The sequence below is a fragment of the Anas acuta genome, chromosome 3, assembly GCF_963932015.1.
Source record: "Anas acuta chromosome 3, bAnaAcu1.1, whole genome shotgun sequence".
Classification (NCBI taxonomy): Eukaryota; Metazoa; Chordata; class Aves; order Anseriformes; family Anatidae; genus Anas; species Anas acuta.
This window is the reverse complement of record NC_088981.1, coordinates 61,776,528-61,791,730: the sequence shown is the minus strand read 5'-3', so window position 1 is coordinate 61,791,730 and position 15,203 is coordinate 61,776,528. Positions and strand designations below refer to the sequence as shown.

General features: G+C 36.5%; 1 protein-coding gene across 8 annotated transcripts in view; it reads left to right on the top strand.

Annotated features, from left to right (window-relative positions):
• LAMA2 (laminin subunit alpha 2) overlaps nucleotides 1-15,203 on the top strand; it is a 383,401-nt gene that overhangs the window by 226,711 nt on the left and 141,487 nt on the right. For all 8 annotated transcript variants that reach the window (XM_068677473.1, XM_068677471.1, XM_068677468.1 and 5 more), the window contains 2 exons: nucleotides 5,513-5,599; nucleotides 11,991-12,202. In XM_068677473.1, the coding sequence (XP_068533574.1) occupies nucleotides 5,513-5,599; nucleotides 11,991-12,202 (299 nt within the window). The remainder of the gene's footprint in view (nucleotides 1-5,512; nucleotides 5,600-11,990; nucleotides 12,203-15,203) is intronic.

Here is a 15,203-nt window from a genome sequence, read left to right as displayed (position 1 = left end):
CCTTCCAGTGCCTAAAGACGGCCTACAGGAAGCTGGGGAGGATCTCTTTGTCAGGGAGTGTAGGGATAGGACAAGGAGTAATGATTTCAAACTTAAAGAGAGTAGGTTTAGATTAGACATAAGGAAGAAATTCTTCACTGTGAGGGTGGTGAGGTCCAGGCGCAGATTGCCCAATGAAGCTGTGGATGCGCCATCCCTGGAAGCGTTCAAGGCCAGGCTAGATGGGGCTTTGAGCAACCTAGTCTGGTGGGAGGTGTCCCTGCCCATGACAGGGGGATTGGAACTGGGCAGTCTTTAAAGGTCCCTTCCAACTCAAACCGTTCTGTGATAATGTTGATTCATTTATAGCCTGAATTCAGGCTTAGATTTTGATAGTCAAAATATTTTGTAAGCTTATTTGAGAATAATCATTATTGATTTGTTTTAATAGGTAAAAATAATACTGAAATACATATCAAAACTTTAAGAAGAAATTTCCTTGGTTATAAAGATTTTTTTGTGCTTCTTACTGCTTATAGATTTGTAAGAAATATCAGATATACAAAGTGTCTTGAATGTTTTTAAATTGGTTTTGTCCCACTCAGTATCTGGAAGATAATAATATCAAAATCATTTGATGCAGTGTAATTAAGGAAAACTGTTCTTGATCTTCTCTGGTCAGCCTTTCTTGTACATTACACAAAAAATTGAAATCATGTGTGGCCATTTGATTTAGACCATTTGGTTTTATGCCATCCAGCATGGCTTTATGGTGCAAGTAGAACGTACCCAGACTACACAGAAGATCTGCAACACTTCAAATAATTCTACAGGAAGATCAGGACCTGTTAAGTATGCTTCTGACATGTTTGAAATCATAACTAACATTTGCCAAATGCCAACCATAAATAGGTTGTGGCTTCCTTTTGAACAAAAAAATAATAAAAATAATAATCATTGTTAGTCCATATGCATTTCAGAAGGATTGTATGATTGTGCTGAAAGATAATAGTCTATGCACAGAGGCTGCCCCACCCCAAGCACCTCATAAACACTTTAACAGTTTAAGTGGTCATAAGAGCTGATGTATCCACTTGACCACTTTTTTTTTTTTTTTCTCTTCCCTTCAGCCATTTATTTCAACCTATGCTTCTGAGACAGAAGTCAGATTCTACCAGTGAAACCCAGTGTTTCAGAGCTTTTCTTAAAGTTTACAGGAAAAAATGTGTGGCCCCACAGAGACAGGGCTCTGTGAGATGCAAGTAAAGAAGAGAGCATCATCTGAATGGCAGCATGCCAGCCAGAAGACACAGCTGAACCAATTTTGAATCTTCAGTAGCTCAGGCTAACTCTATTGCATACAATTGCATTGTGTCATATTAACATTTTACTGATAAGAGAAGGAATAATCTGACCACTTATGGGCAGGAGTTCTAGGAGTGTATAAGATGGGATCCCTACAGATGTTTTTATTAGATCTTCTTCAGTTTATGTCTGTTGCTCAGGCATGGCTCCTCTGATGTCCTTATTGCTTTCACATTTTAGAATTTCCCTGCATAGTTAGTTAATCCTCTCCCTATTGTTTGATAATGCTGTACTGACAAAGCAGGAAGAACAATATCACATTTATATCTTGTACAGATGTGCAACAAATCAAGTCAAATAGATTGAATTCAGGTTTTTATTGGCAAAATGCCTGGAGACCTCTGTTATGTATTCATCAGAGTTCTGTCTGCTTACCTTTTCCTTTTTGAAACTAAACTGGAGAGTTCCCTCTTTATTTATATTTCTTGAAAAGTACAGGTACAAAACAAACACAGTATATAAATGTTCTTGAACTGTGAAACTGTGAGATTCCTGAACTCTACAGAGTTTAGCCCTGCATTGGAACTGTACAATAGCTTCATATTTCTAAGATGGGATGCAGTGGCTTCTTATTTCTGGAATGGACAACAGTAAAAATTGAACAATATCCACAGAGGCTTTGTAGAACTCTTACTATAAAGTTTAAGCACTTGTGACATTACATTTACAGAATTTGCTGTTTTGTTGTTTTTTTTTCCTTCTCATAAACAAATTTATTAAATACTTAAAATGTTCTCTGAAGACTGTTAGAACAGTCCTTTTTCTACCTTACTGTTATAAGGCAGCGTGCTTTGGTGCGCTAGGAATAATATAAGTAAACAACACAAATTATTTCACACATCCTTCACATGAAAAATCAATAAATTTCCACCAAGCTCATATCATTGTGCAGATATAGTATATGTCATGCTGTTTCTTAACAGCCTATCAAGTTATTAAATTCTGTACTAAATACTTACAAATTTATATCTGCCCATAGATTCTAATTCAAATATTATTTAATTCCTAACATGGAATGACAGGGCATCTGTAGAACTTTATACTTAATAATAGACAGCTGGTACACAGAGAATATTGTCCATAAAATGAACCTCTGACATATACTTATTTATGTTAGTGCTGTCTTTTATAACAATGTCTTATACCTTCATGAAGTCTGTAGTGGTTCCATTCACTTTATTCAGTGTCGTTTTCTCTGCAGTGCCACCACATAAGGTGGAGGAGAACTCTTCTATCCATTTTAAAAATGTGGTGGTGATTGTGTTGGTAGTTTACTTAAGCTGATTTACATGTAACTGCTTCTTATTCCCTCTCTTGTTTTCTAATGGCAGCAGTTTCCATATATACAATCACTGAAGCCAATCATGGAACTACATTCAAAAGTATAGCAGTGATAAGTGACTTGCCATATGTCAGAAAGCAACTCTGGGAAAAATCAGGAAACTAAAATTAATTTTTCTAAACTTGTTTTCAAGATCCTGGGCTATACTTTCTTCTTTTCGCATATATCTTCATGTCTGTACTTATACGTAATCAGAACAATATTCATATTATAATTGGCATATTTAATGCACACTTGATTTCTTCTCCCTTCTCATTAATTCATCACTCTTACAAACTGTTCTAACATTTTCAATTTTTATGGCATTTCAAATAATGTGATTTTTTTTTCATCTAAATCATCAGGCATACTACTATATAATTCTTCCTACCAAATATAGGTATCTGGGATAATTACTACTTTTTTTGAAGTGGCAATAAATTTAATATGTGTAATGAAGACCCTGACAGGAATGTTATATCACTGGAAATGAAAGATAGAACATATCTCACTCAGTCCAGGGAGAGAATGAGTAAAATTGTGGTGTGTGAACTAGGAAATCCAGTTGCTCTCAGAATGTTAATATTTCCTTGGAGAATTAACTAAAAGTTACTAACATAATTGTTCCAAAAAAGTGGTTTCTATAACATAAATGTATGCCTTTAGGAAGCTCTGTCTCCCAACATAGACCTATCATATATATACCCAAGCTGCTTATTAATACCTGTCCTGTGTCCTAACCGGTATTCCTATTGTTACTTTAGGTAAAACTATGCAATAATGAGTCAAGCAATAATGAGTCAAGAGGGATTAAGATTTATTTGAAACTTGTTTTGACAGAAAAATACACACTGCTTGTTTATTATTAGTGAGTAACGAGTATTTATTAGTAGGAAGTAATGAGATTCTAATTCGGGAAGATAAATTCTCCTTTTTTCACCTTGCTATCACATATTTTCTCTATAGTATGCAAATGGCAATTTCTCAGTATATTAATGCTTAGTGTTCAGATGTAGATTGACAATAGGAACATAACCCTTAAAATGTGGAAATTCTAGTATTAATCATCATTACTTAGTTATTATTATCTGTGCAATTTATGTAGTTAATTTCAGAGCTCTCAATGGATCTGTGGAACAGCCAGTCTTGTGCAATCCTATAGTGAGCTGTGATACCATATCCATAAAAATTTCCCATGTAGTTCTTATGAAAGAGCGAGGTTGGGACTGGCAAGCAGGATCCTATCTGAAAAGTCAGGTGCTGCTGTTTTAATTCATGGATAATGTTTACCTTGGTTTAAAATTGCTTTCATTTCGATATAAAAATAGAACAATTATTATTTTTTCAATTGGCTCTTCAGACATTCCTGAATCTATTCTTAATTGAAAATAACGCAAATATAACCCATATGGGAAAAAAGATAATCGCAATACCTTACTATATTTACTGGACATGACCTGCCCACATTTTTCTTATTGATTTCTTATCTCTATGGGATAGCTTGCCTTATGAGAAATTGGGGTATTTATAAATGGAACTATTCTATAATAGAAGCAGAAGAAAGTGTAACTGAGGTCAGATCATAGGATGGATGACTCCTGAGTAGCAGAGTCCAGTCACCAGTATCACATTACATGATCCTAATTAAGCTCTTCTGGCCTCCCCATGCCTATTATTTTCTAGAATCTTTCATTGGATATCCTGATTTAAATTATTCAGGGTCAGATGATGTCTATTCGTTAGTGTTATAGCACAATCTTTTACCCTGAATATAACTTCTTACTGATGTCTTTGTTAGAGCAATTATATTCCTTCCCAATTACTGTTTTACTAGGTTACAAAAGATAATTTTAGTGTCTCCTTTTCAGATAGGTGCTTTGTTTTCCTCTTCTGAATAGTCACTCCACTACGCACCTGGTCCCTTTCTTTTCTTTTTCTATTTGGTTGACCAGAATTGATTGCCATTATTTAAATGAAGCCCTGTAAAGGTGCTCATATTTCTCTGTCTTTAATGATAACTTCAGAATGATAGAAGAGCAGGTTGCCTCTTCTGTGCAGTGTCTTTTGAAGTGTCAGGAGGTTTCCTCACAGAATTGTGTTAAGGGAGAAGGATTGTAGAAAGCAAAATGCTAAAAATCAAAGGAGCACATTTTGGAGTTAAACAAGGTCACAGAGAGGCGGTGCTTGCAAATACCTATGCTATCCCTATTTATAAAATAGTAATAATATTTTTTTAAAAAGCTATAAATAAGTAGAGCTCACCAAAGAGGAAAAGCTCTCTACTCTGCAGGATATTTGTAAGCTTCAGTGTGCTGGTCTGTCCTGGTGCATCAGGTCATTGGCACTGGATTTACTCAGACAAGCTCGCTGGGAATCTGTGCCAGATAATTCCCTTTTTGCTCCTCCCCTTTCTTGTTCACTGGGTTCCTTTCCCATTCCCTTATACACAAAGTTAACTGAGCTTTCAAATCAGTTGTCCTTCAGAAAGATTTATTTCGGGCATAGATTGTTTTGCCAAGCCCTTGGGGGCACAAACAAACAGATGTACATTCCTGCCTTTTTAATGGTATCCAGACCACTCAGTGGCAGGCTCAAGTCCCATAATAACAGGCTATTGGGATGCTGCCATCCGTTTCTCTATATTCAGTGTTGCAGAAATAGCACAGTCATTCCAAATTTTATTTGCTGGAGTCAAACTTAAGCCCCACGTACTAGACCAGAATCACTTTTCCTGGGCACTGTTTTGCAAATTAATGATCTCTGAAGTGGTACAAGAACAATGCTGCTGACAATCTTTTCTTTATGTTTCTTCCTTGTCCCTCTTCTTGCCCAATATCAACAATACAGCTTTAGCCCGACATGCCATTTTGACCGAAGCCGTGGATTAATATGCGATGAGTGCCCAGCTGGGTACATGGGACCACGCTGTGAAAGGTAAGCAAGCCTGATGCTTTGAATTGTATGAGATCTGAAACAAAAGTGTTTATTACATGGAACAGTTGCTTTCTTTTTGCTACCTCCCCTTCTTGTTCCCATTCCTGTCTTCTGAATCACACTGAAGTAATTCCTGTTCATCTTCCTCTAACATTGTATCCATGTATTTACATGCTTCTATAGTTTTTATCCTTGTTTCCATCCTTTACATGAAAAAAAGTGCTTGTTTTATTGCTTTATGGTAAAGTACAAAACTTCAAAGAAGCATTTGCTGAGAAGTATGAATCTTTTTCTAAAATTATTCTTCTACCTGTTTTGTAAGCCTTTTGAGATTTTTATAATTATTTTGGCTCATTTTGTCATTTGAATGATTAGAGCATGGTGAATTGAGTATTCAATAAATTATTGTTGCCTCTTTTTGAAAAGTTAATATGCAATCAAAATACAATCCTGGTAATAAGTTATTTTTTGTTTTTAATTATTTATAAAAGAATATTTTATATTTTTGTTGCTTTGGTTTCCTGTTGCAGCCTTTATTTAGCAAATGCAACAAGTTAGGTGTTAGGGACAACAAAGGACCTCTTTTTGTCAAATGCATAGAAAAGCTCAGTATATATTTCATACACTTTCTTATTACCTATACAAAAAGGCAAATTAAATATATATGTGTGTATATATATATATATATATATATTTATAGGTAGTCTTCCTTTGGCTATGACAGGTCTGAGTGACATGTTAGTAGTGAGAGAGGAAGTTCCTCCCTTGATAGCTCCATGTTCCTTCTTGTATCCTGTTATTCTGAAAGAATCACACACAGAATTTAAGTGAAATAGAAGGAGAGTGGAAGTGCTAGTGCTAAGCTCCTGGGAACCCCCTTCCACAGGGAGGTGAGACTACAGAGGCAAGAGATATTGTCACTGTCTGCATGCCCTTCCCTCCCTTTAGATTCCATGTGGATAGAACAGCTTTAAAGAGCAGTTAACATGCCAGGGGACCTCTCCTAGTTGTTTGGAGGTCATGGATGAATCAGCACTGGCTTTGGCTCTGTGATCCTAGTCCCTTGTGACCCTGCAAATGGCACCTACTTAAAAGGGGCTGGGGGAGCCAGATAACCGTCTAGCACCTGGATAGATAGTTGTAGGGCATGAAAACAATGACACTTCTGTATCTTAGTGGGTTTCTGTCATTTGGCACTTCCACAAGCTGCTGGCAGAATTTTCCAACATAAACCCTAGAAAGATAAGGCCTCTGAATGAAGACTTAGAGTACTCAGGCTGAGATGGGGAAAAGTAGGAATGAACCAAAAGAAAGAGCCAACCAAGAAAGCAGAAACCCGGTCGTATGCTGTGAGTCACCCTCTAGTCCTGTCTTTCCAAATCACATTTACAACTACTTCCTTTTAAATCCCCTATTGTGCTATATCTGTCCTAAAGTGAGAGTGCAGGCTGTCACCTGTTTCCACCCATCATCACTGAGTCTGCTCCTGCTGAGTACTATTTCTGCCTGTCTTTTCCTGTCTGTCTTGGAAGTCATCACCCTTCTTTCAGCTAGTGGGCTGTGAAGTTAATGACGGCAGGAATAAATCACATCAAGAGCACTTTGGTGGCAGTTTGTCAATGCAGGGTCATTGACAGCTTCCATTAGCAACAAGTGCTATTTCTGAGTGGAGCACAGGCTGTAGATGCAATAGGAGAAAATCTGAATAAGTGGCAGGCTTCGATTTTTAGCCTGATTTCCTAAGGAAATGAGGCTAGTGTGATCTTTTTGTGCACGTCTGTCTGGCTGCCCACAGAAACATTTGAACTTGTAGGTCAATTTCAATCAAATTTGACAGAAGGGTAGGAGGTCTCAACGATAACTGTGCCTGAAAGTTTTGTGAGAAGAAGTGGCTGAATAGAGGTTAATAAATCAGGACATGTCATAGCTAAAGGAGAGAAAGAATACTGTGTGAACTCACACCTGATTAAACAGGAGAGAGAGGAAGAATATTAAATGTCCTGCTCTTAAGAAAACTTTCACAGGGCAAGGAAAAAGCACTGCTGTAGCCTGAGGAATTGCACACTGCTGAATAGCAACATCCTGCTGCAAATAATCAGCCCTTACTCTTGTAACCACAGGATATAAATATGTTGGAAATTAAGCCATTAATTCCAATGCTCACAGAACTATTTGCTTTCAGTTGTAACAAGTTGCTTGGAAATGCCCACTGCTGTCAATAATAATGAACAGAAGAAAGCATGTTGCCTTTTGCTATTAATAGTGATTGTATAATTGCTAAAAGTGTTTACATGGAATTCTCGGTCATTTTAGCAACTGCAAAGTGACAACTGATCTGAGCCGCATGATTCTTTAACTGGACAGTCCTAAATTATCATGAAGTGCAAAGTGTCATATAAGTGAATATATGCATTACTATACTTACTTTGCCTCCAAAATCATCCTTCACTCCTTAGGGAGATAAGATCTTATTATTATTCTTTTAACACTTGAGTTGTAAAATGTCAAAAAAATTGCTGCTTCTGTCACTTGGACTTCTCAGAAAAATGTTGCCAAAATTGCTCAAAGTTCTGAGGGGTCTGGCTCCTGACAGACTCCAAAAAAATAATTGAAGATATAAACTGTGTGGGGAGTTACCAGCTATCTTTAAGTGTAGAGAAAGCCTGGGTTCTCTATTTATTCTTTTTCCCCAAGAAATGAGATTGATGTTCTTCCTTTGCTCACTGCCCACTTTCACAGTGGCAGGATAGTGGTAGGATAGGCACTCTCCTAACTCTGTGCAGGTGTATGAGTGTCAAAAATGTGATTTGAGCCCATCATATTTACAGGATTTTGCTGTGCATTTGCCAACTATGTAGCCTTGGTACAAACAAGAATCCAAGGCTTTAGGGGAATTAAACAAAATGGGTGAATCTAACTTCTCCTTTAGTACTCCTTCATTTATGAATACAGTTTGAGCAACCTTTTCCTCCTAGAAAGGGATATAAGAGTCTTGTATAACTAAAGTGGGAAGAAAAGAATGAGCTGGTTTGCATCCTTCCTCCTCTCCCCACTGTTCCACAGATCTAGTACACAGTGCCACCAGGCACAGTCTCTTGTGAGTCCCTTGGCTTCAATCTGGTGCTGCTTCTAGCTAACATAATTTTTTCCCTAGTGCTAGAAGTACAAGCTAGTATGGCAGTGCTGATGGGGAAAAAAAAATAAATCAAACATTCAGGAGATTTTATAAACCAAATGTGTTGTGCAGGATTGTTTACAGGTTGCAAAGCTAGGCACTCTGACTTTAGAAAATGCAAGATATATATTTATGACTGATCATACGACAATAACATGTGAGTTAAGTTTTTAACTGCACATTCACAGGCTATTCCTCTGCAGGGCTTTTCCCCAGTTTCGTACAGAGGTTGGATGCACATAAATTTCAAAGCAACTGTAAAAATAGTATTTCCAGACTTTCAAGTGTTTGTATTTGCAGCCTAAATTAACTCAGTCTCAACTTTGCTTTGTTTGTTTGTTTTCCTCAAATAAACATAAAGAAATGTATACAATAGTGCTTGTGTGCATATACATACTGCCACATGATCTGCAGTGAAGAAAATTCACTCCATCCCATCCAGAACCGGTGCACACATATTCACATACATGTATATATTAGCCCTGTATTTGGCACCAGTTATGCCAAATAAAAAGAGTCACTGGTCACATCTGCATTTGATGCTGAAGGTGAACATAGAGAGGGAAAGAGAGAAAAATACAGAAACATTTTTGAATGTCTTTATTCCCTGTTTTTACTCCTATTTCTGTTTGGTTTTGCTTTGCTTTGTATTTTTTCATCTCAGGAGTGTTCCATTGTACCTTGTGATAATTTATAAGATAAGTGTTTTCTCTATTGCATAAATGTAATTTTCCATGCCACATAAATTTTTGTCTTTTCAATATGGATTTTCCCAAACATATAATGCTTTGTGTCTGGACAGAGTAGCTGAAGTAGAAATGTCCTTAAGGGAAAAAAAGGTGAAAATAGTGAAAGTGGATTTTTTAACCTTTACCTCCAGCTTCAGAAGTGGGAGAAACAGTAGATGAATTTACACATAGATGTGTGCATACAGTGCTCTGTTAAAGTTTAACTGGTTTGCCCCTGCTTTCAAGATCTGATCATCTTGAATCTGGAGTCAAGAAATAAGTATGTGTTTAAATAGAATGTATGTGATGGCAGTGGGTTTTGCTAATTTTAATTAGCAAAGTCTAAACTGATGAGAAAAAAAAAAAAAAAGTTATCAAGGTCCCCTGCTATTAATAGAGTGGAATGATTAGCACTACATTTCTCACAGACTGCTGGAGATTTTTTTCTGTGAACTGCTTGGTAAGTTTCTGTGAATGCTATCAGATACTGAAGTAACCCCTAAATGAAAGGGAAAGGGGAAAATGAATAGACATCAAGTGAAGTTAAATAGATTAGTAGTACCAAAAGATAAAGATTTATGCCAAATTTGCAAGCAGTGAGAAAGATCTCAGCAAAGCACGGGTGAACTTAGCACCTTATCTAACTAAAAATAACATTCTGCATCAAGTATCCAGTTATTTTTAGGCTTTGTTAAATCATGGCTATTAATTGTTACGTATATTGAGAGATTCACAGCCTTTGTAATTGAGATGTCATCTCTGGGGAAAAAAAAAGTCAAGTTGTCTTTGGCAAAAGTGCGTCTAAAATCAGTTGTTTTTTTTTTGTTTGTTTGTTTTTTGTTTGTTTGTTTGTTTGTTTTTATTATTGCTGAGATATTCTCCATCCAAGGAAGAAATATCTATTTCTTAGCTGGGAATACAAGGAGTGCAATATGTGGCTACATTTGTGACAGGTTCTGAAAATAAAATGCATGAATTATTCTAATGACAAGATTTTGATGTACTGTTGTTATGGGGAAGTAGTTATGATAGATGGCTATGCCAAGGGAGTGAAGCACAGTGGTGGGCTAGATGGTAAAAATTGTACTCATGTAATTGAGTGCTTATATGCACCCAAACCACTGGATTATTTGTATAACCTATTCATCTGTGGTCTGCATTTTGGACATTTTTAGAGAACAGAAAGAATCCTACCCTGAATAGCATCTTACTACAAAAATAATGTTCAGCTAGTTCTAGCTATAAATTCCTTACTAGTCTCTCATCCATTTTTATAATTTTTACTAAAGATATTGAATAATATTTAAAGAATGCTCTTTTGTTTGGGATCTGATTGCAAGTTTCATGAGATATTCTGGATGTGAGGAAAGGGATTAACTTGATAAGCATAAAGGGAAAAGAGTGAAAGTATTGTGGAGCTCTGTGTTTCCATATTAGGATGCTACCCAAAATCCTTTCTCGACCCTACCACTCAGTGCTATTACAAAGCAGAGGAGATATCTGTGTACATCAAAGCTGCGTTTGAACTTACTTAAAATAGTAGGAAACATTAATTTACGTCATGTGGCTTATGTACCTTGCCTTCTTTACGCTAATTGAAGTTCATCTGAGATGAACATGAATAACTTCATTAGCTGGAATTGAGTATTTTTTCTTTTTCTTCACTATCTACAAGTTGCTCTTACTGTGAAGTGTGAGCAAATGTAATAGAAAGTGAAAGCAGACCAGAATATAAATAGGAAATAGGCTGTGAGATGAGTAGAAATTTGCTCTAAATACACACTCATGTTCAGTCAGATTCACCAACCTGTTTTACATGGTACTCACAGAAAATTGCTAGTAGGCAAGGTGGAAAAGAAGGTGATATTTTTAAATGTCTCTGTTAAAACATGAAAGGTATAGGACACACCATCATAGCTCCAATGATAATAAAGAATCTTTTTGCTACCTGCCTATACAATTAGCAGCTGTAAAGTAATCCATTAATTAAATGACAATGCAGTAGATTAAGGAAAGGCTTAGGGGAGCATCATGTTAGGTAAATAACTTTATGTCTGTGTTACTTTCAAACCTATTTTCCTATACCAAATGAGTTTTTAAGGGGGAGGGAGAAAATAATTGAGTTTTCTGGTAAATGCATATAGAAGAATATCTAGACATAATGCATTGAAATACAAAGCCTATCTAACATGGACCTAAATTCCTCTAGAGCACCAATAGACAGATTTCTTATTATGCTTTGTCTTGTCTTCAGTACCAGTGACAAGATTTTTCTCCCACTGAAATCTAATTACTAGCAGAACTGGCAGGATTTCAGCTGGTACTGTATCTACAGTGTTGTTAAAAAGAAGGAGGGAGAGAAAAAAGACACTTAAAAATATTTGAAAGAAGATCAAATAATTTTTAGTGATTAGTGAGGCAACAAAATTAAATATTTCTAATAAGAGGATTACTTAATGGTCATAACTTCTGATGTCTTTTACCTTAGGTGTGCAGAAGGCTATTTTGGACAGCCTCTAGTACCAGGGGGATCATGCCAACCATGCCAGTGTAATGACAACCTTGACTTCTCCGTTCCTGGCAGCTGTGACAGCTTGTCTGGTGCTTGCCTGATATGTAAGCCAGGTACAACAGGCCAATATTGTGAGAGGTGTGCTGATGGATATTTTGGCGATGCTCTTGATGCAAGGAACTGTCAACGTAAGTCATGAACTTTTACTGCTTCTGACAGAATTGATCTATTCTGTATCTGTGTTCCTGAGAGGAAGAATGCACCTCTGTATGCGTGCACAGGAGAAATGATATAGTATACTTATACCTCTAATAATACTGCTTTACTTACATCTGCGTTTGGAAAGGGAGATTTCAAAATAAATAGAAGGAAGAACCTATTACAAAGTTTCCTGCTGTAGTTGAAGCAGTAATGAAGCAGACATGGAACAAACCTAGGAGAAAGGAGCGCTGCGTGGAGGCAAAAGGTTATGCTAAATGTCACATCTACAAAAATAAATACAAATAAATAGAAATGCTCTAAGTCAGCAAAATCTCATTAACTAGTGAGATTGGTTCTGAAAGGAGGGGGGAAAGATAGGAGGGAAGGGAGGAAGGAAGGATATTTCAGTTACTGTAGGGTCCAAATCTGGCAAAACTTTGGACCTCCTTCCCACCCACATGACATCAGTAAGTGCTGGAAGCTGCTGCCTCTTACAGGACATGATTCTCCCCTCTCCTGCAAGGTTGAGCCTACTAGGTCCTGTTGAATTTTCTAAGGTGCTGTGGAGAAGGATTCCTGGCACTGAAACAAGCTACAATTTCTCACTGTACCATGTTGTTAAACTGTAAGCCCCGGCTCCAGAGTCAGCTTTCCACACTGTGATCGCAAGAAATCATGGAGAGCACATGTAGGAGCAGGAGGTTTTGCTTCCGTAGGAGGCAGTATCTCCCACTGAGTCCTAGCTGGCAAAATTCAGAACACAGCTATTAAACAGAACAAGTGCTTTTAGCTTAAAAACATCCACATACTCTTCCACCTCATTCTGAGGAATGGAATAAAACAGATTATAAGATCTCCTGAAAAAGCAGAGTATTTTATTTCACTGTCTCTAGGATTTAATTCTCTTCTTTCATTGGAATAAATGCAGAGCCACTCTATTGAGTACAAAGGCTTAATATCAGGATAAAATTATGCCAGTAAAAATCAGCAGTAAGCGCTGTCTTACTGCTGTGTGTGTAGAAACACAGGGACTAGTTCTTGCAGGGTATGTTGCAAGCACAGAAGTCTGATCCACTGGCATCCATGTCCAAAATTTGCTCTACTAGGGGGTTGCAGTTTGATACTCAGTATACGAGGTAACATTGGACCACCTAAGACTAGATGGGAACCACAGAGATGCAGAACATAGCCAGGTTTCTCAGCTAAGGCTAATAAGCACTGATATAGGTAAAATGATAGACGGCCATGGATACACATACCTGTGTAAATGCTTTTTATAGCTACTTGATACAGTGCTGGATAAAAGTTGGACAATCTCTGCACTAGTTAATAATTTATGACAAATGATGTAGTAGAAGTTAGGGTGTTAAGTCCATAATGTGATTTAAAAAGCAGTGCATTTCAAAAATCATAGTTTCCAGTAGCTTTTCACCATTCCTGAGGCATCGACAGGACTGTTACTTTGAACATTTCTACAGCAGCAGCAGCTGCATGGGAAAGAGATGTAATATGAAGAGAGTTCAGAAAGCATACAATTAAAAATAAAAAGTATTAAAAATAAATACATATTTAATGTAGAATTACAAGCTTTGCTTTTGTTGTTAGTATCACTGACAAAGAGAGCCCTATAATGTATTCATAGTCTTGTGCTCACAGTTACCTTGCATTCATCTACTCTCTGCCTTTCATGTGGGTTTTCTTTTTTTTGCATATGATTTTCTTATTTCCTTTGCCGACTTTCATGAAGTTTGCCCTGCAGCTACAATATCAGTGGGACTGTGCCTTTACTTTGTTGTTTTCAATTTCATTCCTTATTAAAAAGCCAAATCCAAGAGTATTGCAAAGCATGAATTTTGCTCTCAAATTATTGTTTGAAATGTTCCTTGCTCTTTCTCAGTACAGTGCCATCGTCATGTGCATTAACCATTTCATATGACAGTACAACTTTATATCACCATAGCATTTCTGAATTTCTTGGTGTATCTGTACAAAATAATAAATCTAAGAACACAGAGCAAATGTCCTAGGCTTATTTGATTTGATTCTTGTAAGTTGTTTTTTGTTGTGAAACAGCACAGTGTGCTGAAGCAAATAGCTAGAGGTTGTGCTGATGGTAGTAGAGCTAGGTAACATGAGATGAATTAAAGGAAATATTCAAGTGTGCTTATGCACCAGTGCATAGGTATAACTCTTGGAGGGGAATAAGCATGTAGGTTGATTATAAATACAAACTCAAATATTTATACAAATCAAGAGAGAATAAGACAGGTCTTTAGTGTCATTTTGGGAGAAAGTGAGACAAATTTCTTTGTATTGTATTATAAGAATATATAACAATTATATTGAGTATTATGATATGTCATTTGAAGTAATATATAGTATTACACTCAGTTTATAAAAACAGTATTTTTTATTATTCTTGTGATTTCATATTCCTGATAATTGAAAAGATTCAATATAGAAAGACTTAGGTTTTTGAGATCTGTATAAAAAAGTTGGTGAAATACTAGCTGTTAATTTGCATTGATAATTGTGTTTTTGTGTGTTTGGGCTTACACATCATCTTTCACTGTTGACCATTCTAATTAGGAAGATACTCTAAATGTGTATACATAATAGTCATTGCTGTGCACAGTTTGGATTATCAGTAATATTAAAACATAAATATTATGTTAGTTGGTAAGAAAGAGGGATACATACAAAAAAGAGGTGAGCATCATTTACCAGACTGAGAAGAGAGCCCAAAATATTTCTATTTATTTCTTTTTAGTTTATTGTATGCTTATCTTTGTACTATATTGTTGTTATGTGCTCTCAAAGATAATATCTTTGCAAATATTTGAGAAATAAGGACGTGAACAGACTGGCAAGCCATAAAGTCACCTTCATACAAAAGAAGTAGCTTGTGCATAATACCTCAAAAGTGAGGAGAAAACCAGAAAAAGATCCTTTCAATTCACAGTATAATACGTCCAATGAAGTCATGAA